The sequence below is a fragment of the Rhineura floridana genome, chromosome 5 (genome assembly GCF_030035675.1).
Source record: "Rhineura floridana isolate rRhiFlo1 chromosome 5, rRhiFlo1.hap2, whole genome shotgun sequence".
NCBI lineage: Eukaryota > Metazoa > Chordata > Lepidosauria > Squamata > Rhineuridae > Rhineura > Rhineura floridana.
Window position 1 is genome coordinate 109,266,411 of NC_084484.1, and position 26,237 is coordinate 109,292,647.

Genomic DNA, 26,237 nt, shown 5'->3' on the forward strand with positions numbered 1-26,237 from the left:
TTCTCTGCAATCTCCTTATCGTTCTTTGGTACACATTTGATTCCCTTATCATCCAAGGGTCCAATCGCCTCCCTAGATGGTCTCCTGCTTTGAATGTATTTATAGAATTTTTTGTTGTTGGTTTTTATGTTCTTAGAAATGTGCTCCTCAACTCTTTTTTAGCATCCCTTATTGTCTTCTTGCATTTCTTTTGCCAAAGTTTGTGTTCCTTTTTATTTTCTTCATTCGGACAAGACTTCCATTTTCTGAAGGAAGACTTTTTGCCTCTAAGAGCTTCCTTGACTTTGCTCGTTAACCATGCTGGCATCTTCTTGGCCTTGGCGGTACCTTTTCTGATCTGCGGTATGCATTCCAGTTGAGCTTCTAATATAGTGTTTTTAAACAACTTCCAAGTATTTTTGAGTGATGTGACCCTCTGGACTTTGTTTTTCAGCTTTCTTTTTACCAATCCCCTCATTTTTGTGAAGTTGTGTTGGATTTTCTTGGCAATTGGCCATTTACATGTATGTTTAATTTAATAGCACTATGGTCACTGCTCCCAATTGGTTTGACAACACTTACATCTCGCACCAGGTCCCGGTCCCCACTGAGGATTAACTCCAGGGTTGCCATCCCTCTGGTCAGTTCCATGACCAACTGGTCTAGGGCATAGTCATTTAGAATATCTAGAAATGTTGCTTCTTTGTCGTGACTGGAACACATACGTGGCCAGTCTATGTCCGGGTAGTTGAAGTCACCCATTACTACCACATTTCCTAGTTTGGATGCTTCCTCAATTTCATATCTCAACATAGGGGATAGAATATGAGACTAGCAGAATCTGGTCTAGAATCTCCAGAATGAGCTCCATCATCAGTATCCTAGTGCTTGTTCACTGTTACGACTATGAGGAGAAGCTTTCCCATTTCTTGCCAAGATAAATTTAAAAGATATTTTATTTTATTTTATTTTATTTATTTAATTTATTTTTATTTTATTTCTTTTCTTTTATTTAATTTAAATTTTATACCACCCATAGCGAGGCTCTCTGGGCAGTGTACATCAAAAATAATGTATACAATCAATTCTAAAAACCACCTAATCATCAAGACAGCAATTTAGACATACTACAAGGACAAAATAACATAATAACCCATATTAAATACAAATAAAAAATAGATTAAAAAAAAGATAAAACATATAGCTATCATTTACCACATTAATACAAATACTAAAATACTAAAAGATTGAAATATTAAAATATTAAAATGCCTGGGCAAAGAGGAAGGTTTTCACCTGGCGCCGAAAAGATAGTAAAGTAGGCGCCAGGCGTACCTCGTCAGGAAGGGTGTTCCATAGTTCGGGGGCCACTACCGAGAAGGCCCTCTTTCTTGTAGTCGCCTTCCGGGCGTCTTTCTGAGTAGGCACCCGGAGGAGGGCCTTCGATGTTGAGCGTAGTGTACGGGTAGGTTTGTATCTGGAGAGACGCTCCATCAGGTATTGTGGGCCCGTGACGTGTAAGGCTTTATAGGTTAAAACTAGCACCTTGAATCGGGCCCGGAAACATATAGGCAGCCAGTGCAAGCGGGCCAGAATCGGTGTCACATGTTCCGACCATTTGGTCCCGGTTATTAATCTGGCCGCTGCATTCTGCACAAGATACAGTTTCCGAATCGTCTTCAAGGGCAGCCCCACGTAAAGTGCATTGCAGTAGTCCAATCTTGAGGTTACCAGAGCATGGACAACTGAAGCAAGATGTTCCCTGTCCAGATACGGGCGTAGCTGGGCTACCAGCCTAAGTTGGTAAAAAGCACTCCGTGCCACCAAGGCCACCTGCGCCTCAAGTGACAAGGACGGGTCCAGAAGGACTCCCAAGCTGCGCACCTGCTCCTTCAGGGGGAGTGCAACCTCATCCAGAACAGGTAGAACATCCATCTGGTCAGGGGATCCATTTATTAACAGCATCTCAGTCTTGTCTGGATTGAGCTTCCGTTTGTTCGCTCTCATCCAGTCCATTATCGCGGCCAAGCATCAGTTTAGGACCTTGACCTACGCTCATGGGGTCTGAACTGGCGGTGACCGACCAGGAGAGAGACCTCAGGGTTGTAGTGGACAGCACGATGAAAATGTCGACCCAGTGTGCGGCAGCTGTGAAAAAGGCAAATTCCATGCTAGCGATAATTAGGAAAGGTATTGAAAATAAAACAGCCGATATCATAATGCCATTGTATAAATCTATGGTGCGGCCGCATTTGGAATACTGTGTACAGTTCTGGTCGCCTCATCTCAAAAAGGATATTGTAGAGTTGGAAAAGGTTCAGAAGAGGGCAACCAGAATGATCAAGGGGATGGAGCGACTCCCTTACGAGGAAAGGTTGCAGCATTTGGGGCTTTTTAGTTTAGAGAAAAGGCGGGTCAGAGGAGACATGATAGAAGTGTATAAAATTATGCATGGCATTGAGAAAGTGGATAGAGAAAAGTTCTTCTCCCTCTCTCATAATACTAGAACTCGTGGACATTCAAAGAAGCTGAATGTTGGAAGATTCAGGACAGACAAAAGGAAGTACTTCTTTACTCAGCGCATAGTTAAACTATGGAATTTGCTCCCACAAAATGCAGTAATGGCCACCAGCTTGGACGGCTTTAAAAGAAGATTAGACAAATTCATGGAGGACAGGGCTATCAATGGCTACTAGCCATGATGGCTGTGCTGTGCCACCGTAGGCAGAGGCAGCATGCTTCTGAAAACCAGTTGCCGGAAGCCTCAGGAGGGGAGAGTGTTCTTGCACTCGGGTCCTGCTTGCGGGCTTCCCCCAGGCACCTGGTTGGCCACTGTGAGAACAGGATGCTGGACTGGATGGGCCACTGGCCTGATCCAGCAGGCTCTTCTTATGTTGTTATGTTCTTATGTTCTTGACAGCCTCACCTGAAGAAGATGAAAAGGAGAAGTAGAGTTGCGTATCATCAGCATACTGATGAGAACGCACTCCAAAACTCCTGATGACAGCACCCAGTGGCTTCATATAGATGTTAAAGAGCATGGGGGACAGAACTGATCCCTGCGGGACTCCATATTGGAGCACCCAGGGTATCGACTAGTGCTCCCCAAGCACTACTTTCTGGAGACGACCTGCCAGATAGGAGCGGAACCACTGCCAAGCAGTACCTCCAACTCCCAAATCCGCAAGCCTCCCCAGAAGGATACCATGGTCGATGGTATCAAAAGCCACTGAGAGATAAAGGAAGAGAGGACCCATTGTCATTTGTTTTAAAAGTTTAGGGCTGAAATGTAATAATGATAATAATAATAAATCTAATTTTTGTGTCGCCTATCTGGCCGAAACCACTCTAGGCGACGTACAACATTAAAGTTCAACAATACAATATAAATACATAATAAAATACAGTGCAGTCAACAATAATCATTTTAAAAGCAGCAGTACAGAACAGTTTAGGGCCATCAATAGACAGTTTTAAAACAATATAAAAAATTAGCCCACCCCGGGGATCCCAAAGGCCTGTCCAAAGAGCCTTGTTTTCAAGGCTCGGCGAAATGTATCTAGGGAAGGGGCATAGCGAAGATCGAACGGGAGGGAGTTCCAGAGAGTGGGGGCCGCCACTGAAAATGCCCTCTCTCTAGTCCCTACCAACCTAGCTGTTTTCGTTGGTGGGACGGAGAGAAGGCCCTGTGTGGCTGATCTGGTCGGGCGGCTTAGTTGGTGGTACTGGAGGTGCTCCTTCAGGTAAACTGGGCCGAGACCGTATAGGGATTTAAAGGTTAAGACCAACACCTTGAATTGGGCCCGGAAAACAACTGGAAGCCAATGTAGATGAATCAACACCGGTGTGATGTGATCACGGCGGTGGCTGTTTGTAAGCAGGCATGCCCCCGCATTCTGCACCAGTTGTAGTTTCCGGACCGTTTTCAAGGGTAACCCCACGTAGAGCACATTGCAGTAGTCTAATCGAGAGGTGACCAGGGCATGTACCACCAGTGGGAGCTGATGAATAGGGAGGTAGGGTTGCAACCTCCGTATGAGGTGTAGTTGATACCAAGCTGCCCGGCTCACTGCCGAAATCTGAGCCTCCATGGACAGCTTGGAATCAAGAACAACCCCGAGGCTGCGGACCTGATCCTTCAAGGGTAATCTTACCCCATTAAGACTCAGGTCAGCAACACCCAACTTTCCCCTGTCACCCACAAGTAGCACCTCGGTCTTATCAGGATTGAGCTTCAGCCTGTTTCTTCCCATCCACCCACTCACGGATTCCAGGCACTTGGACAAGGTCTCTTCAGCCAACTCCGGTGAAGATTTAAAGGAGAGATAGAGCTGCGTGTCATCAGCATATTGGTGACACCGCAGCCCAAAACTCCTGATGATAGCTCCCAGCGGTTTTACATAGATGTTAAATAGCATGGGAGAGAGGATAGAACCCTGTGGCACTCCACAAGTGAGGGGCCAAGGGTCTGAAACCTCATCTCCCAATGCTACCTGTTGATGCCTGTCAGGGAGAAAGGAACGGAACCACTGTAAAACAGTGCCTCCTATTCCCAATCCCTCCAGGCGATCTAACAGGATACCGTGGTCGATGGTATCAAAAGCCGCTGAGAGATCCAAGAGGACAAGAAAGGAGAATTCTCCCCTGTCTAGTGCCCTCCTCATATCATCTACCAGAGCGACCAAGGCTGTTTCAGTACCATGTCCAGTCCTGAAACCTGATTGGTATGGATCTAAATAATCCATTTCATCCAAGTGTGCTGACAACTGGTTAGCCACCACTCGCTCAATGACCTTGCCCAAAAATGGCAAATTCGAAATGGGGCGAAAGTTGTTCAAAACTTGGGGATCCAAGGAGGACTTTTTTAGAATGGGTTTTATAATTGCCTCCATGAGGGCCGGTGGCATTACACCCTCCTTCAAGGATGCATTTACCACCACCCTAATCCCTGTACACCAGTTTGATCCCCCCCCCGCCCCGGTCCATCCTAATCTGTTTTTCTTTTCTTTGGACCTAAATCTGTGAAGGTTCATCTTGTAATTCCTATTTACCTGGTACAAGGTAAACTTGAAATATAACATAACTCTCTTAAGAAAGAATTAACTACAGATAGGCCCCTAATACATCACTCTGGAGTGAGTCTTTACCACTCAGTTCTCTAATTCCTGTATACTTTATGTTGGTCAATATGTCTTTCAAGTCTCTCAGAGATTTCACTTTCTCTGCAAGGTATCAGGGTGCTGGGCCCTCAGTGGATTCTGTACAGTTCACTGGGTTTATGGTGCAGCTACCCTTGTGATATAGGAAGACCAGCTGGCGCAGGAAAAGTACAATTCAGCATGATTTGTTCAACCATAAAATTGTTCTAGGAGTAAGTAGAAATTTTGTTGTACAGTATAAATTTCTGAATGCATGAAATTGCTAGAGTGTACCTCTTTGGCCTTGTGTATTTCCTAGGCAGACTATATCACCTGATTTCAGCAAAAGAAGCTCCTGGATCCATTTGTTAGAGGAAGTTTTTTGCTTCTCTCTTTCATATTCTTTATGGCCACATTGCCATGAATTTTCAGTAGGGTGTCATTAACTGTGTGGTGTCATCCTTCATCCCTTTAGCAACTGCACTGAGAACAAATCACACTCCAGGAGTGTACACAGGTCAGTAAAGATTCATACACATCTCTATACAATGTTATATACTTTTTAAAATCACATTTTTCACCGTCTATATGGATCTTTCAATTATACACAGTTTTGGGCTATGTGGGCTACTTGTGCTGTAGTTAAGACATCAGTCCATAACAAACTCAGTTCTGTACTGTATTAGCAATGTTCTGTAGCCAAACACACAACTTATCTTTTACACCTCAGTGCCTATGGCCCTCATGGATTTGTGTTGCATTTTTCTTTGGAGACTCATTTTATTATAACTGTACAGCTTTCCAAAATTATTCCATCAATTACTGAGAGTTTGTCTGTATTTCCAGTTTGTCTCTTGCCCAAAGATTACAGCTACCTTCATTATCTAGCCATTCTTGTACGATTACTTCCTGTAGAATTCTCAGTGAACAATCTTTTTCTGTTTCCACTTGGATTTCATCTGCATTGTTCTGTCTATCATGGGGAGTGATTTGACAAGTAAGCCTACATGTGCTGGCACCTCAAGCTGAAAGGTCTTTCCCTTTTTCAAAATTGAACTTAAGAGTTCTAGAAATATTATCCACAACAAACATACATTTACCTGGCATGCAGGTGCAACAGTCTAACTACTTCTATAATTTTATCATTTGTTGAATCCTAAATGTAGTATGAACAGCTTGTGGTCTGTTTACATCTAAGCTGTCTGTCCATAGATAACATTTTAAAAAAGCAAACAATGTTCCCTGCATATCTTGTTACTGCAGCAGTAATTGAATTATTATTTGTTTAGAAGATTTATACACCATCTTTCAATCAAATGATGTTTTTAAATCCAGCAACCCTTGTTTTGCAGCTACAGGTAGAGGCCAGTGGTATTCCAATGGTGAAAGCCAGGATGATCTTTCCCTTACTGTGGTGTTCTCCCTGGGAGAAAGAAAGAGCAGTATCCCAGTGGTCCTTATTTCTTTGGTTGAAGACAGAGGGCAGAATGCTCTACCCATTGTTCTGTATTCCCACTTTCATATTCCTATGCCATACATTGTAAGCAGAAATCATGTATTTGGTGATTGTGTTCCTTGCACAAGCAATGGTACATCCAACTGATATTTTTGATGGATCTACTTTTTGCATAAAATTTCAGTACTGGTTCTTGAGAAGGAAGCACTGTTTGACACCAGTTCACAGTGCCTCCTTTTGCACATTCCAAAACCATTTATTCTTAAAAGTGCTGCTTTTGTGGATGCTATATGTAAATTTTGCTAGCTAATTTAACTTTCCCAGAAAATATTGAATTCGTTTGTTGACTGCAGTGATGGCATCAGTTCAACACCCTGAACTTTCTTCTTTGATAGACTGTATTCCACAATAGTTGAGTCAGTAAAGATAAGCACAGTTTTTCTCAGTTCAGTTTTGTATTTTCAGCTCTGGTCTTTTTCTTAACTGTTGAATATGTAGGGGATCCCTTTGGCTCTTCTATCCCATTTAGTGAATTAATGACACCTTCATGTGAATTCAACTTTTTGGCCTGTGCTTTTACTGTTTCTGTCAGATCTGGAGTCATTTCCAAGGTCAAGACTCCTTCATGAAACAGCTTTTCTTGTAACACATTAGCTGCACTTGCACACGAATGTTAATCAATGGTGAGCTATAGCAAGCTGCAAACTCATGCACTCCGTCCTGTTCCTCTGGTGTGCCCACAAATAGAATGAAAGCTTTTGCTTTTGTTTTAGATTACCTTAGTGTTCCATCCCGACCTGAGCTGTGGTAAACTTAACCATGGTTTACTGAAACAAAGCCAGCTCTATAATACATGGTTTGAAGTTGGCTTGTTTCAATCATAGTGAATATTAACCACATTTGTCCAGGTTTGGGTGTCATGATAAGTTGCAGTTAATCTAAAATGGAAACAAAACTTCTGAACAATTCCAGCATAGCCATGCTGGAAGAAATGGAAGGGAAGGGGGCACATGAATGTCAGGGTCACTGTGGTTCATCTTCATTATAATAAGAAGGGTTGTTGACAAGGCTTGTTTTATTATTTTATATTATTATTTGTATTATTTTAAATTCTTTTTAGATTTTTAAGTGCCCTTTACAGTTTTAACTCTGTGCATAGTTTAATCGTATTTTAATTGTATGTTTTTCTATGTTTTTAACTACATGTAGTTCTATTTGTAAGCCGCCCTGAGTTTCAGTTTGGAAAAAGGGCGGGGTAAAAATAAAGTTTCAATTCAATTCAAGTACTTTATTTTATTTTTAACAAAATTTATATACTGCTTAATTGTAAATCGAACCTTGTAAGCAATTTACAAAAAATATATAAAACATTAAAATTATTTTTATTTTTTAAAAACAAATAAAAAAAAATCTACAATAAGCTAAAAACAGATTAACACACATGTTGATTTCTATATGTCTGGATAGACTTGCCTGAACAAATTTTTTTTGTAGGTGCCAAAGAAGGTACAATGAAGGTGCCTGCTTGCTGTCAATAGGCAAAGAGTTCCGAAGTGTGGAATGAACATTATGTGGCAGTAGAACCTGTAATAATGCAGGTTCCACAGAGTTGATCAAGAGGGCATAAAAACCTTAGGGTAGGGGCCCAAGATACAAATGTATATTATTTGCATATAATTTGCATATAGATAGATGGCTGGGGTCTCACCAGTACTTTGCTTTGAAGCATGTCCAGCAGCTCTATGAACAAAGTAAAATGTAAGTTTTTAAAAAATGGGGAAAGGGGCAAGAGATCTGGGACCAGTGCAGAATATCTGTGACTGTCCTTCCCCAAGTCTAGTCCCTAACAATGTCCCTGTGCTAAAGTAGCATAAATTAGTGTTGTGAACGAGATCAATGTCTGTAATCCCACAAATAAGCCTATCTCTAAGAAGGGACATGGGAAATTCCCTGAAATAGTGGGTCTTATTGAGTTTCTCCAGTGCTGTAACATATTGCTCTGTGGATTCATCAACATTTTGCATGGGTGTAAAAAATCTATATCTTTCAAATATGTCAGGGCAGTCCTTTGGTGAGGTCACTGTTGTCTTCAGAGCAAAGACAAGGGCTTAATGTCAACCATACTCTCTGCACTTAAGGCTCCCCAGCATAACAGACATAGGACCTAGCAACCAGACCAGTAGGTTCCTCTCAACTTAAATTATTGGCAGCACTATAGCTTGTCCTGGTTACCACACACCAAGCAGAAAAATTTGACTTTCAGCAAACTTGAAATTGTTTTAAACATTCAAAAGCTCTTCCCACCCCACTGCCAACTTGCAAGATAATAAAATTTTACTTTTTTTCTCTGCCACTGGTCCTTGCCAGATAGAATTCAGACTTTTCCTTGAATATCTGTAAGGTTTGTGCAATGTTTCCTGACTACTGCAAGCTAGACTAAACCAAAACACAGATGTCTTAAGTAGTGAAAAAGGGTTGTATATCTGGAACACTGTGGGCCTGATTAAACATGTGAACAGATCTCCCAGTTTAATTTTATTTTTTTCTGAAATCAGCAGAAGTCCTCATAGGGAAAGTGTTTAATCCTTTGCCCCACTTCCACAGGCCTCATTTCTACAAGTCAGACTTGCAACAGAATGTTGTCGTGTGCTCTTGTTCTGTGTTCTAGCCAATCAGTCATGCTTTCTTCTAGCATAATCTATTCCTTTCCTACTCCATTTTCAATCTCCCACAACAAACAGGCAGCATTCTATAACCACAGAACGTGCTCAGTCCTCATTGGATTGTTTTTAGGGTTTTTTCCCCTAAACATTTTTTTGTATTTTTGCCAACCTTAGGATTTCCCTGAGCATACTGATACGTCCCCTCTGGTTCGTGGGTGATGACATTTTACCTATATATAGCTTGACATCTTAAAATGATATTACAGTGGAAGTTCATTATAACTTGGGGACCAGGGGACAAAGGGTGCACTCACATTATAGGGGTTCCACATTGTAATGAAAATCACATACTGTATACAGTATTATAACTGGGGGCATCGTCATACCTGCGGTATAGTCAAATCTGCAGTACAGTGAACCACATTATAACAAGCTTCCACTGTATATAGGTATTTCTGGGTTTAGACAGATATTATAACCCTTAGTAATGTTAACAGGGAACCAGTGGTGCACATTTGTTATCAGCACATGGGTACCCACAAGCCAATAACTTTTAAAAAGATTGCCTGATTCACTATACTTTGTGTGGATGGGAGAGAAAAATTGAGATTAAAAGAACAGCAATAAAAGACAAACTAGTGCTGGTAGTCGACGCTACTAAAAAGAAAACATAAAGACCTAAACACAATATAGTAGAAAAATCTATCATTCAGACACCCAGTTAACAGAAACACTCCACATGGTGGCAGAAAAACCATCAAGTTCTTGCAGAAAACAGCAGAAAGCTTTCAGTTGAGGAGAGGCAAGTGGCTCGATCACATGGAGGGTTAATGCAGATCTGGTGCTTTTTGCAGATCCTTTTAATTTGGACCGTTTGCATGACGTTTTTGCCAATGCGAGTGCATTCAGCTGCTATTGCCTTTAAATCTGGATTAAATCAATGCGATAAAAATCTGAAATATGTTTGAAAATCCGCACCCGCTTTGGTGCCCACCTGCTGTGTGGTTACTTTCTCTGCTGTTTTTGGCTGCATGGGTTGCTTGCCATTTTAGATGCTCCCTTTCTCAGCCCCCTACACTGTCTATGGACATCATTTTGTTTCCTGCTACTGATGAACAAACGTCTGGTCACTCTAGCCGTCCTTTCCCCCAATTGCCCCCCCAAGTTGCCTCCCTCAGTCCTTTAAACTAGCGATGTGCTCCATTTACTTGCTATTTTTGACTTTTCTCTCAACATATATTTTTGTATGTTATGCTTAGACGTATGCCGCCATCCTCGTCGTGCTCCTCGGTGGCCCTGGGAAGGTGGCGGCAGTGGCGGTGGCAGAGGAGGAGCCCCCACTTGGCCCTCCCTGTATCTCGTATGCTCTAGCCTTCCTTCCCCCCACATCCCGCCCCAGCAAGTTCCCTCCCTCGGTCCTTTAAACCAGCTATGCACTCTGCTTACTCACTATTTTACTTTACGAGCTGGGAGGGGGGAATGAGGGAAGAGAAGGGGCACTGTGCTGCCACTCTCCCCTGCTCCTCTCTCTGCAGGGGGAGGAGGAGGAGGAGACACTTTGCTCCATGCCAGTTTGTGGAGAAGAGACCAGGCGGGTATTTAGGGCCGGTGCTCGGCCCCTCCTCCCTTCTCTTTAAGGAGGCGGCGGCGGCAAGCAGTCCTGCCAGCCAGCGAAGGCTGCCTTACCTACAGCCAGCGTGAAAGCTGCCCATGACTGAGGAGGAGGGAAGAGGTGCAGCCCAGAGAGCACGACTTGCTGCGGGATGTGCCAGGACAGCCCTGCTTGGTTTTCTGCAGGGGAAGGAGAGGGGGGTCAACCTGACCCCCCTATCTAACACTTTCCAGCTGGGACACAGCCCGGGGAAAGCTCCTGCAGAAGCCCTGTTGGAACTAAGGTCTTGTTCACAAACACAACAATATACATACTGCACACTAAAAACATTTCATTCCTTCATAAAAAAGGGCTTTCTCTAGAAGAAATGAAATTGACAACAGAAAAAAAGTAATTTGGTGTCAGCTGCACCCCCCCATTGTCTCCAGGCTTAGTGTGAAATTGACAGAAACCCCCTTCCCTTTTTGATTAGAGATGGGGATGTTCCAGAGGGAGTTAACATGTAAATTTGGTGGTGGGGCCACAAGGAAACAAAAATACTAATAAACACGAACGTGTGTGAATGCAAAACAGCAAATTGGAAGGTAGGGAGGACGGATGTGTGTGAACCATGGAACTCTTATCGTGAAGGACTATTCCCTAGACCAGCTGGTCATGGAACCGACCAGAGGGACGGCAACCCTGGACTTAATCCTCAGTGGGGACCGGGACCTGGTGCGAGATGTAAGTGTTGTTGAACCGATTGGGAGCAGTGACCACAGTGCTATTAAATTAAACATACATGTAAATGGCCAATTGCCAAGAAAATCCAACACGGTCACATTTGACTTCAAAAGAGGAAACTTCACAAAAATGAGGGGATTGGTAAAAAGAAAGCTGAAAAACAAAGTCCAGAGGGTCACATCACTCGAAAATGCTTGGAAGTTGTTTAAAAACACTATATTAGAAGCTCAACTGGAGTGCATACCGCAGATCAGAAAAGGTACCGCCAGGGCCAAGAAGATGCCAGCATGGTTAACGAGCAAAGTCAAGGAAGCTCTTAGAGGCAAAAAGTCTTCCTTCAGAAAATGGAAGTCTTGTCCAAATGAAGAAAATAAAAAGGAACACAAACTCTGGCAAAAGAAATGCAAGAAGACAATAAGGGATGCTAAAAAAGAATTTGAGGAGCACATTGCTAAGAACATAAAAACCAACAACAAAAAATTCTATAAATACATTCAAAGCAGGAGACCATCTAGGGAGGCGATTGGACCCTTGGATGATAAGGGAGTCAAAGGTGTACTAAAGAACGATAAGGAGATTGCAGAGAAGCTAAATGAATTCTTTGCATCTGTCTTCACAGTGGAAGATATAGGGCAGATCCCTGAACCTGAACTAACATTTGCAGGAAGGGATTCTGAGGAACTGAGACAAATAGTGGTAACGAGAGAGGAAGTTCTAGGCTTAATGGACAATATAAAAACTGACAAATCACCGGGCCCGGATGGCATCCACCCGAGAGTTCTCAAAGAAGTCAAATGTGAAATTGCTGATCTGCTAACTAAAATATGTAACTTGTCCCTCGGGTCCTCCTCCGTGCCTGAGGACTGGAAAGTGGCAAATGTAACACCAATATTCAAAAAGGGATCCAGAGGGGATCCCGGAAATTACAGGCCAGTTAGCTTAACTTCTGTCCCTGGAAAACTGGTAGAAAGTATGATTAAAGCTAGATTAACTAAGCACATAGAAGAACAAGCCTTGCTGAAGCAGAGCCAGCATGGCTTCTGCAAGGGAAAGTCCTGTCTCAGTAACCTACTAGAATTCTTTGAGAGTGTCAACAAGCATATAGATAGAGGTGATCCAGTGGACATAGTGTACTTAGACTTTCAAAAAGCGTTTGACAAGGTACCTCACCAAAGACTTCTGAGGAAACTTTGCAGTCATGGAATAAGAGGAGAGGTCCTCTTGTGGATAAGAAATTGGTTAAGAAGCAGAAAGCAGAGAGTAGGAATAAACGGACAGTTCTCCCAATGGAGGGCTGTAGAAAGTGGAGTCCCTCAAGGATCGGTATTGGGACCTGTACTTTTCAACTTGTTCATTAATGACCTAGAATTAGGAGTGAGCAGTGAAGTGGCCAAGTTTGCTGACGACACTAAATTGTTCAGGGTTGTTAAAACAAAAAGGGATTGTGAAGAGCTCTAAAAAGATCTCTCCAAACAGAGTGAATGGGCAGAAAAATGGCAAATGCAATTCAATATAAACAAGTGTAAAATTATGCATATTGGAGCAAAAAATCTTCATTTCACATATACGCTCATGGGGTCTGAACTGGCGGTGACCGACCAGGAGAGAGACCTCGGGGTTGTAGTGGACAGCATGATGAAAATGTCGACCCAGTGTGCGGCAGCTGTGAAAAAGGCAAATTCCATGCTAGCGATAATTAGGAAAGGTATTGAAAATAAAACAGCCGATATCATAATGCCGTTGTATAAATCTATGGTGCGGCCGCATTTGGAATACTGTGTACAGTTCTGGTCGCCTCATCTCAAAAAGGATATTATAGAGTTGGAAAAGGTTCAGAAGAGGGCAACCAGAATGATCAAGGGGATGGAGCGACTCCCTTATGAGGAAAGGTTGCAGCATTTGGGGCTTTTTAGTTTAGAGAAAAGGCGGGTCAGAGGAGACATGATAGAAGTGTATAAAATTATGCATGGCATTGAGAAAGTGGATAGAGAAAAGTTCTTCTCCCTCTCTCATAATACTAGAACTCGTGGACATTCAAAGAAGCTGAATGTTGGAAGATTCAGGACAGACAAAAGGAAGTACTTCTTTACTCAGCGCATAGTTAAACTATGGAATTTGCTCCCACAAGATGCAGTAATGGCCACCAGCTTGGACGGCTTTAAAAGAAGATTAGACAAATTCATGGAGGACAGGGCTATCAATGGCTACTAGCCATGATGGCTGTGCTGTGCCACCCTAGTCAGAGGCAGCATGCTTCTGAAAACCAGTTGCCGGAAGCCTCAGGAGGGGAGAGTGTTCTTGCACTCGGGTCCTGCTTGCGGGCTTCCCCCAGGCACCTGGTTGGCCACTGTGAGAACAGGATGCTGGACTAGATGGGCCACTGGCCTGATCCAGCAGGCTCTTCTTATGTTCTTATGTTCTTAAGGAAAAAGCTTCATATTCAATATGGATTTTATCTCCCATGTGAACCTGGCCAAGGACTGTGCAGTGCAACTGTATGCATGTTTATTCAGAATAAACATCCACTGTGTTCAGTGGTTTAGTCCCAGGTAAGCATGCCTAAATCTCTAGAATGTGTACATGCTAGGGGATAAATTAATTTATATTACTGAAATAAAAATCACAAACTCACATATGCAAATAGTTTTCAAACTGTTGGCAGCTTCCTATTATGGAGAATAACCTCAAAAATAAGCCAGTTTTTCATGCAGTTGTCATGTATTGAATGATAATCTATAACTAACATTAAAATGGGTATTTTGTTCTGTTTGCATTTTTCAAACAGATATAAGCATTGAGAACTGATGTCTTTCATGGGATCCAGTAGGAATTTCAACCCTCCCCCCTTCAAATACAGTTACTGTTGAAAAAAATCCCTGATAAACTACTCAGTTTATTGGTGACCTTAGAACAACTCTCTCTCAGCCTTGTTGTTGTTGTTGTTATGTGCCTTCCAGTTGATTACGACTTATGGCGACCCTATGAATCAGTGACCTCCAATGGCATCTGTCGTGAACCACCCTGTTCAGATCTTGTAGGTTCAGGTCTGTGGCTTCCTTTATGGAATCAATCCATCGCTTGGTTGGCCTTCCTCTTTTTCTACTCCCTGCTGTTTTCCCCAGCATTATGGTCTTTTCTAGTGAATCATGTCTTCTCATGATGTGTCTAAAGTATGATAACCTCAGTTTCATCATTTTAGCTTCTAGTGACAGTTCTGGTTTAATTTGTTCTAACACCCAAGTATTTGTCTTTTTCGCAGTCCATGCACAAAGCTCTCCTCCAACACCACATTTCAAATGAGTTCATTTTTCTCTTATCTGCTTTTTTCACTGTCCAACTTTCACATCCATACATAGAGATCGGGAATACCATGGTCTGAATGATCCTGACTTTAGTGTTCAGTGATACATCTTTACATTTGAGGACCTTTTCTAGTTCTCTCACAGCTGCCCTCCCCAGTCCTAGCCTTCTTCTGATTTCTTGACTATGGTCTCCATTTTGGTTAATGACTGTGCCGAGGTATTGATAATCCTTGACAAGTTCAATGTCCTCATTGTCAACTGTAAAGTTACATAAATCTTCTGTTGTCATTACTTTAGTCTTTTTGACGTTCAGCTGTAGTCCTGCTTTTGTGCTTTCCTCTTTCACTTTCATCAGCATTCGTTTCACATCATTACTGGTTTCTGCTAAGAGTATGGTATCGTCTGCATCTTAAATTATTGATGTTTCTCCCTCCAGTTTTCACACCCCCTTCATCTTGGTCCAATCCTGCTTTCCGTATGATATGTTCTGTGTACAGATTAAATAAATAGGGTGATAAAATACACCCCTGTCTCACACCCTTTCCGATGGGGAACCAATCGGTTTCTTCATATTTTGTCTTTACAGTAGCCTCTTGTCCACAGTATAGGTTGCACATCAGGACAATCAGATGCTGTGGCATCTCCATTTCTTTTAAAGCATTCCATAGTCTTTCATGATCTACACAGTCAAAGGCTTTGCTGTAATCTATAAAGCACAGGGTGATTTCCTTCTGAAATCCCTTGCTCCGTTCCATTATGCAACGTATGTTTGCGATATGATCTCTGGTGCCTCTTCCCTTTCTAAATCCAGCTTGGACGTATGGCATTGCTCGCTCCATATCTGGTAACAGCCTTAATCTACCTCAAATTATTGTTGTGAGGATAAAATGGGAAGGGCAGGAACATTACCCTGAGCTGTCAGGGTGAAAGGTGGGATAAACATGTAACCAAATAATAAGCACTACACATATTATCTGTCTTCTGTGTTGCTGTGCCAACAAACTGTGAGACAGATTTTACTTATTTTATCTCCACCATGCTTCTTCCTGATGCTACTTCAGATTTCTCCTGTCCCACAGTGTTGCAGAGCACCTCATCACTTATTTTCTGCTAGGGGTTGCCAGAATTATATTCCAGAACATATCTTTATTTTCAGATCTTACCCCTGAGACATGTGCATAATAGTTGAGTGTCCCTCTGAGAATATGCCGTGTGAATTTCCTGCTGCAGTGAGAAGTTCCGCTCTGCTTGTCACTGCAAAGCCTGGATGGGCGGAGCGTAGTTGTGGCTAGGGGGCAGTGCCGCAGCCACCATCTTTGTTATGGGCAGTGTCACACGTCGCATACAATATGCGCAAGTGACGTGGCACGAAGGGGCGGGGTGCCAGAGGCTTATTTAAGCCCGTACCACCCCTTCCATCCTCCTCTTGGCACGTGATGCCCACTCCACCCTCCCTCATTTATGGGGTGACCTAGGTCGCTTCGGGGCCGAGTAGGAATTTTTATCCTGCCCACCCTAGTTGGCAGACAGGTTGTTTGCCTGCTCCACACTGTGAGGGTTGGAGGGAATCCGGTTAGAGGGTGTCATGATTAATAGGTGTTTTTGGCTAATTTGGTGAGGTTTAACATGTTAATGCCGAGTGGGCAGTTTGTTGAGGCATGGGTGTGGTAAGGTGCGGGAAGGGAAGTTGGTAAGGACAGCTAGGTGGCCCCCTTAGGCACCTTTGGAGGTGATTGGTGGTTCCGGAGGCCTGTCTGTCAGGGTTTTATGGCCCGAGGGCAGGATATGGGCTGCTTCTGGGGCCAACTTACCTCATCCACCCGGAGTTGTATGGTGATGTGGGAAGCCCCCCCTACTCACCTACAGGGCGTGGCCGGGGTAAGGGGTAAGCAGATGGGCTTGCCCTTGCCCCATCAGGGGCTGGTCGCCTGAGAGCAGTATGGCAAGCTGCTTGCTTATAGACAGTTCCTGCACCCAGGTTTTCCCTCTGCAGGTCACTTTAAAAAGGGTTTTGTTATAATTTAATAAAGTGGCCCTTTGTTCAACCCAAACTGTTGCGTCTGTGTCTGATTTTGCCCCTCGGCCGCAACAATAAGACTACTTACATCAGGTATTAGAGACATTGACTTTCAGGGCATTTGGTATGTGCAGTTTCAGGAGTACTTCGGATCCAACACATTTCTTTGTCTTTTTTAAATTTAATTTTATTATTTACAAAAACCTGTAAGAGTGAATTGAAAGCTGTTTGCTATAGTGATAGGATTTGGGAGTGGATTGTGATTTTTAAAGAGGCTTGAACCCAAAAATATATTCTTGAAATTAGATATTGAACCTACCTTACTATTACCGAAAACTATGAAACAGGAAAGAAATACTGTTTACAAAATCAACCAGAACCATTTCACACATTTTTTGTATGGGATTGCAAAGATGAGCATATCAATACTGTGTTCCTCATTCAAACTTCTAAATATAAATATACTGTTATGCTTAAAAATGAAAGCAAATGTTTTAAAAATGTTTTGCAATAAACCTTCAGATGAACCTTTGAATTTCATAATGCTATCATTTTCAGTCAATAATGAAAATATACAGTATCTATTTAGCTGGATGAACACTGACATTGTTGCAATTTGGCACAAACATGATCAGAGAAAATATCACATTAAATAGATTATCCATCATGTTATGACTAAATAGGTTTGTTAAGAGTGAAAATGCTTCAATACAAGTGACAGCATTTTGTTCAAAATGAAATGCAAGACGTTTCAATCAGAGAGAGCAAAGAGCATAATGTTTGCAGAACCTAACAAGTGTCCTAAATGCAATGACTGATGGGAGTGTTACCTTGAAATCAGTGGCATAAGACCATAGTCAAGCAAATATTTTAAGCTTTTTAAACCAAAGGATTGTAACTGGAAACAGCGCTATTCATTCAGTTGTTATATGCCTTCAAGTCGATTACGACTTATGGTGACCCTATGAATCAGCAACCTCCAATAGCATCTGTCATAAACCACCCTGTTCAGAACTTGTAAGTTCAGGTCAGTGGCTTCCTTTATGAAATCAATCCAACTCTTGTTTGGTCTTCCTCTTTTTCTACTCCCTTCTGTTTTCCCCAGCATTATTGTTTTTTCTGGTGAATCATGTCTTCTCATTATGTGTCCAAAGTATGGGATGATAGTTATGTTAATAGGTTTCCCATTAAATCTCATTGATATAACTCACTCAGACCCTGCGTTATAGCTTCTAATTGCTTTTGCTAATAAATACTACTATTTGAAGCATTCTAAAGAAATTGATTCATAGACAAAAGGCTTAATATGTTCAGAATTATTGTGTATAAAAACTAAATCCTTGGGAGAAGTAGGAGAAGCTGGAAGTTTTCAATCTCATCTATGGGCTCACAAACCAGTGTGGGTTCCCAAGATAAGTATCATCCCGATGAAGATGGCTGAAGCAAGTGATCAACCTCAACCAAATCACCTGATCACTATTAGTGTTATAGATTCCTGCTATTTTTAGTGTTATAGATTCCTGCCAAACTGACCATGTTCCAACTGAGACCTAGAAAGTGTTTGAGGATCATAGAAATCCTTTCCAATAGAGTTATACATGAAGCCAAATATGTCACAATTGCCATGTTTGGAAAATTGTCCAATGCCTCCTAAACCATGATTACATTCTGGCTTATTTTCTGGGTTTGTTAGCTGAGATAAAGCCATAGTTCCCTGGTTCAGATGCAACATGGAATGCTGGATTATGCAGGTCGGGAATTTCACATTGAGGCTGCTGCAGAATGGGAACAGTATATTCATTTCTTTCATTTGTTAGTTGCCTCATATGCAATAGTCTCTAGGCAACTTACAACAGATTTAAAAGCATACAATATAAAAACTTGGAACTCAAACAAAAAGGAATAACTAAGACAGCACATATCAATGGCCAAAGGCCTGAGCGAAAGGTCTTTGTCTGGCGCCGAAATATGGATAAAGGTGCCAGGCATGCCTCCCTGGAGAGAGCATTCCACAGCCAGGGGGCTACCACTGGAAAGGCTGATTCTCATCTTGTTATCCTCTAAGCTTCCCATGGAGGTGGCACATGAAGAAGGGCCTTTGATGAGGAATGCAGGATCAGGCCAAGACAAGAGAATGCAGCCACACTGATAATTAAAACATTGTTTACAAAGCCCTAGATGATTGTCAAGACATGTCAAATGTCTATCTTCGCAAGCACTGTCCTGCCCTTCTTTCAACTTTTTGTTCTTTTAATGAATTTTTAATGATTTTGTGGAAATAATTAATTAATCATAGAAAGACCTCTCATTTGTGCTTGTGATTCATTTAATGGAAGCATTTGTTTCTGATCTTGCACAGTTTCTTTGTAATCCTACCTCAAACTTTCTTGCTTTTTTGTATGTCACATTACAGTTATTACTTTGTATATAATTACACATAAATTTGCCCATCAGTTTAAATGTAGAAATTCTGCATTATTTTAGAAACAAAATCTAAACCTAAAGGCAAAATCCTAACAGAAGAAAATTGCAAACATAGTCTTAGAATGTCTTGAGGTTGCTGGCTTCCCTAGCTATGATACTGGTAAAAGAGAAAGAAGAGAGGGTGTTTGGAAAAGGTACAACCTAAAGTGTGGACAGGTGACATCATGGTGATTTCCTTCTGAAATTCCTAGGTCCATTCCATTATCAAATGTACGTTTGCAATATGATCTCTGGTGCCTCTTCCCATTCTAAATCCAGCTTGGACGTCTGGCATTTCTCGTTCCATATCCTTATTCTACATTAATTTGTCTAATCCTCTTTTAAAGCCATCCAAGTTGGTGGTCGTCAGTGCTTCCTCTGGGAGCGAATTCCCACTATGTAGTACTTTCTTTTATTTGTCCTGAATCTGCCAATATTCAGCATCACTGGATGTCCACGAGTTCTAGTGTTATGAGAGAGGGAGAAAGACTTTTCTCTTTCCACTGTCCCCATGCCATGCATAATTTTATAAACTTCTATCATGTCACATCTTACTCGCCTTTTCTCTAAACTAAAAATCCCCAAATGCTGTAATCTTTCCTCAAAGGAGTGTTGCACCATCCCTTTGATCATTTTGGTTGCCCTTTTCTGAACCCTTTCCAACTCTTCAATATTTGTTTTGAGGTGAGGTGACCAGAAACTATATGCAGTATTCCCAATGTGGTTGCACCATAAATTTTTATAATGGTATTATGATATTGGCAGTTTCATTTTCAATTCCTTTCCTAATTATCCTTAGCATGGAGTCTGCTTTTTCCCTACAGCTTCCATGCACTGGGTTGACCTCTTCATTGAGCTGTCCATGACAACCCCAAGGTCTCGTTCCTGGTCAGTCACTGCCAGGTCAGATCGCATGAGCATATAGATTCCATGAGACTCCAAGACATGCATAATTGCATACACTTCAATCATAATGTCATTCTGAAACTGTGTTGAATTCACATAATTCATTCCTAATATCACAACATGCCTGAAATAACTTTAATAACTTTAAAGTAATATTCTATTGCAAGAGCCAACATAAGCTGAAGATAAGCTGTAATGCAAGTAGAATAATAAAAAAGCCTGAACAGGTTGTGCACCAGGAGCCCAGGAAGCAAAAACCAGACAAAAGTATGTGCGGGGTACACAAGGCTACAGGAACGTTGGGGTGTGGCATGACATGTGGGAGATAAATGAGGTTGCCGCCAGCCGGGCTGCCTTTTAAGACCTGCATGCAGACCAAGGGAGACAGAGTTTCCTATCTGGTCCATGCCTAGGTAGGTCCCCTCTCTGGGAGCCGGCCATCCCTAGGATTGGCTCTTTAGGCCCTTACGGACTTGACCCATGGCAATCCCACCATCAGCAGTTACCTGCTTCCCAAGTCACCCACCATAGCAGGGCGTAACCTGGCCCCACCATGAAGAGGGGCAATAAGGTAGTATTTTTTGTTGAAATCTGATTTTCACATCATCTAGAATCCAGTTTCTATAATTCCTTCCTGCAAAAAAGTTTGAAAATTTATTTGAATAGTTCATGAAAATGTGATAGAATTAGAGGCCAATAGAGCCATGGATTCCAACCCCCTGCTCAATGCAGGAATCCAAATTAAAGCATACCCAACAGGTGGCTGTTCATATGCCTCTTGAATGCCTCCAGTGTTGGAGAGCCCACCACCTCCCTAGGAAAATGTATGATAAAGTTTTTCCTGATGTTCATCTGGACTATATAAAACAGTCACTTTGTAAGTGTCTAGCACACTATAGCTGAAAGCAACTTTTAACAAAATTTCACAGTGAATTGAACACCCTTTTTTCAAACTGGAAGCTAGGCAAAGAAGATATTACTGTTTTGCAGATTTCTAATTAATGAACATATTGGTAACTGACAATCTGATTCCATACTGCTATTTTAAGCAGTCATGGTAAAGAACAAGGAGCTGTGGTTTTCCAGATGTTGTTGGACTCCCATCAGCCCTGAACAGCATGGTCAAAGTTCAGAAATGATGGATATTCCAACATCTGGATGGCCACATGTTCTCCACGCCAGCTGCAGCTACACCAGCATCCTATGCAATGCAAGTGGGACAGAACTCGTCAGAAATACCTAACATACTGTTGTGCGCCTCCCCAATTTCCCAGTGGTGAGATCTCAGGGGTCCCTGGGCTCATCCAGGGTTTGGTTTCCTTTGGAAAGAAGGTCAGCAGAAACTGTGGTGTCTTTATGAAATATGGTTTATTTATTTACACACATTCCAACCTGAGCTTAGGATGCAGGGGTTCAAGGCATCAGCAGTCCAATATCCAGCTTTACCATCAGTGTTACAGGAGGCATCCCAAATGCCATGGTGCAGAGAGCCAGTCTCTCTGCCTGCCTTCCAGTCCCCAGCAATTCTCTAGACACTTCTAAAAACACTCAAAGCACAAACTTCTGCTAGCCGCCAGGAAAGGGGGGGGGAAGGCTCTCCTGAAGAGTTTCAATGACAAAAGGGTCTTTCTGGCCCATTCACCAATTGCTGGGCAACTGATAGACCCATTATCCTACCTGGGCACTCTATTAGCTTAACAAAAGAGAGACTCATCTGACTAGCAGAGTGAGTTCCTCATTCCAAGCCACAGGATTACAAATCAGAGGCTGGAAGGCGACCCACAGGGGTCATCCATTCCAACCCCCATGCTCATAACAACACCCTTTTCTACAGTATTTGTGATCCAAGGGAGACATTGCTACTTCACCAAACCTTAATATGTTTGGCAATTGTACCACCACCTCCTTCATACTTCCCCTCCAGAAGTCCTTTATTTGATATTTTGTGCTATGCAAAGACTTCTGTTAAGTGCTAGTACAAGAAAACTGATTACTGTTGTGTAGATATAGCTAACAGTAGACTATAAAATTGCAGAGGTATGGTAAATGTTTTCTTTTGACATATCTATCTGATAGCATATGTCAGTGCATAAAATGCAATAAAGTACCATAAGCCCTATGTCTGGTTATTCTGCCAGTCATGGAAATATTCCTACTGCTAGTAAGAAACCACGGGCCTTTCCAGTCATACAGTTTATAGCACTAAAGCTATTTGTTCCAGTGTTTTCAACTGTTCACTACACTGGTCACATATAGCTGTTTTTGGAGACCGACTGCACTTTTTACTGTCCACAACAATGATGTGTTCAGACTCAGAAAAGGTCTACGGCTGTAGTCATAGAATCATAGAATAGTAGAGTTGGAAGGGGCCTGCTCAATGCAGGAATCCAAATCAAAGCTGTCCTGCTGCCTCTTGAATGCCTCCAGTGTCGGAGAACCCACTACCTCTCTAGTAATTGGTTCCATTGTCATATGGCTCTAAGTTAGGACGTTTTTCCTGATGTTCAGTGGAAATCTTGCTTCCTGCAACTTGAGCCTGTTATTCCACATCTTGTACTCTGGGACGATCAAGAAGAGATCCCAGCCCTCCTCTGTGTGACAACCTTTCATGTACTTGAAGAGTGATCATATCTCCCCTCAGTCCTCTCTTCTCCAGGCTAAACATGCCCAGTTCTTTCAATCTCTCCTCATGGGGCTTTGTTTCCAGTCCCCTGATCATCTTTGTTGCCCTCCTCTGAACCTGTTCCAGTTTGTCTGCATCCTTCTTGAAGTGCGGAGACCAGAACTGGACGCAGTATTCAAGATGAGGCCTAACCAGTGCTGAATAGAGGGGAACTAGTACTTCATGCGATTTGGAAACTATACTTCTGTTAATTCAGCCTAAAATAGCATTTGTCTTTTTTGCAGCCACATCACACTGTTGGCTCATATTCAGCTTGTGATCAAAGACACTTCTCACATGTCATATTGCTGAGCCAGGTATCCCCCATCTTATAACTGTGCATTTGGTTTCTTTTAGTCACACCCCTTCCTTTCCCTCCAACCAATAAATGTCAGAGTTATGAGCATGTGCACAGAGTACTGATAGCCCTTTTGCAGGTTTTGATGTTTATTTGCTTTTAACACCTAGAATTCCAGAATTCTCTCCATGATGGAGATAAGAAAATTAGATGGCAGGAACTTCTTGAGTACACTGTTTTGATCTTAAATAACCCTCCTGTTAAAAAAGGCCAAGGAGGGGGAAAAGGTGCAAAATGGAAGTTGCTTAAATCTCATATCTTGAACACCATACAAAAATGCACGAAATGAAGTAAAACATCTTCCACAATGAAAACGCTGAAGAACAATTCAAGATCTTTCACAAATGTCAGATTTTTTGTAATAAAGAAAAAGTGGTTGATGACTGCAATGTTCCAGAATAGTGATGACATTAAACAGTGTCATGTGGAAGCATGTGGGATGTGTGTGAACTCAGTAGCTATAGCACTACAAATGGTATGTCTGGAAGGATCCTATGTCATACACTGAAAGATGACGGTTTTTGAAGATATTTAGAAAATGTAGAAAATCCAAGATTCTCCACTAATGGTAAAATAAGAACAGAAGTCACAGTTAGACAATATATTAATATTAACTTACCTGTAATAATATTGGGCTTTGGTGGCATGATGAACTCATAGACAGTTGGTTCTGAATGTCCCAGTCTGTTTGTAGCAGTAATTTGTACTTCATACCCCATTGTCCACTGCAATGGCTCGAGAATAATTTGGTCTTTATTACCTTGAAACTTTTTCACTTCCCATTGGTCTTCCTTATCTTTCTATAAAAATGCAAATAATAGTTTAAATTGTGATGAATTCAGTCCTTAAGTACTGTCAAAACTAAGTCCCCAAATACAATATTAGACCTCTAATGCATGGCTATACTTTCCTATCAAGTTGCAATTGACTTGAAAAAAATCTTTATCAACTTCAGTTAAAATGGGGACAAAAACATATGGAATCCTTTAAAATATTATTTTATTATTTAATTTAGGGAAATAGTCTAACTGTGGTAGCATACTGGTTAAATTTGTAAGCTATGAGCCAGAAATATGCTGCCCTGGGCTCAGTGAACTTCAGTAGCATCTGTTGTAAACCACCCTGTTCAGATCTTGTAAGTTCAGGTCTGTGGCTTCCTTTATGGAATCAATCAATTTCTTATTTGGCCTTTCTTTTTTTCTACTATCTTCTGTTTTCCCCAGCATTATAGTCTTTTCTAATGAATCATGTCTTCTCATTATGTGTCCAAAGTATGATAACCTCAGTTTCATTGTTTTAGCTTCTAGTGATAGTTCTGGTTTAATTTGTTCTGACACCCAATTATTTGTCTTTTTTCCGATCCGTGGTATCTGCAAAACTCTCCTCCAACACAACATTTCAAATGAGTTTATTTTTCTCTCCTCAGATATAAACTCATTAGGTGAATTTACCGGTCACTATCTCTCAGCCTCAGCCCTCCATATGGAATGTGGGGGTAATACTGGCTTACCTGACAGAAATGATGTAAAGATAATCTACGTGAAGTGTTTATGGGTGGAGAATCTCTGGCCTGTGAAATGGATCCACACCAAAGGGTCTGCCCATCCGGCTTGCTAGCTGTGTTTCCATGCTGCGCACTGAGAAAGTGCTACACATTTCCGTGTGAATCCCCACATGCATGTATATCCACTGGGATATACATGCCACCTCTGAGAGTGTAGCAGAACTTTTTGCTAGAATTAAACTCGCCCATCACTCTTTCACATATATAACCTTACCCTTCACTCCAATAAAGCACACAGAGAGTAAAACAAATGTTTGCTTATTAAAAGAAGAAACAGGAAAAATATAGCATTTACAATTACTTTTAATGCGAGCAGCATCTAGCTTTACACAATCATTCATTGCCTAACATTATAGATAGCGTAAGACAGAATCCCTAAACCTAAGGACATTCAAAGTTGCACCAAGCCATACTGAGATAGAGAGAAAAAAGAAAGAAAATCAAGAGTTGGGGGTGGCATGCCTGGGGTCGGCGCTGTTGGGGATATCACATTATCTTGGGCAAAAGTTAGTTCTTTGTTTTAGGCTGTGTCTGTGTGCTCTTTAAGATTGGCTATTAAACAGGGATTCTTTCTTATATCTGCCTGAAATGTGGCAGGTTTAATTCCTTTTTACATTTCAGTTGTAAGGAAAACACAGAAGTTACAGGCAACATAATAGGAGTTGGTCTTCTATTGGCAGCAACTGGAAACAATGAGGATAATGAAAACAAATGAAATAATGAGAGTAATAAAGGCTGGAAGGCTGCACCCTCTAACTCTCAGGATAAGCATCATAGAAAGGGGGAGACTAAGCTGGGCCCAACCATCAGCCAATGAAAATGCAATTGCTCCAATGATTGCTTTCCCCTTCCTTCTCCATCCTTCCCCCACTTCTTCTGTTATGTCTACCAGATTGTGAGTCTATGGACAAGGACTATCATCTTTTAACATCTGCATAGTACTTAGAAAATTTTAGGTGAATAATAATAAATATATGTGATGTGAAGTTCAGGGAAAGGCACAATCCAAACCTCCCCCCATCCCTACTCTGCCAGCAGGACTTCACAGAGCAGGTTAGAAGGACAGTTGGGGGAACAGTAAGGGCTTATCCACCCAGGAGCCTAACTTCGTACTAAAGAAGCTGCTTTTACCATCGCAATAGCTTTTCAAGGTCCACACTTCTTGCTCAACAGTAGTTTCCAATCCACTGTTTTCCTTTCACACAAGTAGGCGTTCCTCTGGAAAGGTTTAGTATTGATGTTTCCTTGTGGCCCCACCCCTAATTTTACATGATTACTCCCTCCAGAGTATCGATATTGCTAATGGAAAAGGGAGGGGTTTTTTTGTCAGTGGACAGGAAATTATGGCTGCTGTGCTCCTCCCCCACTCCTCCTGTTGCTGCGCTGCTAAACTA

General features: G+C 41.9%; 1 protein-coding gene across 3 annotated transcripts in view; it reads right to left on the reverse strand.

Annotated features, from left to right (window-relative positions):
- NCAM2 (neural cell adhesion molecule 2) overlaps nt 1-26,237 on the reverse strand; it is a 534,690-nt gene that overhangs the window by 28,530 nt on the left and 479,923 nt on the right. For all 3 annotated transcript variants that reach the window (XM_061627895.1, XM_061627894.1, XM_061627896.1), the window contains one exon: nt 23,899-24,079. In XM_061627895.1, the coding sequence (XP_061483879.1) occupies nt 23,899-24,079 (181 nt within the window). The remainder of the gene's footprint in view (nt 1-23,898; nt 24,080-26,237) is intronic.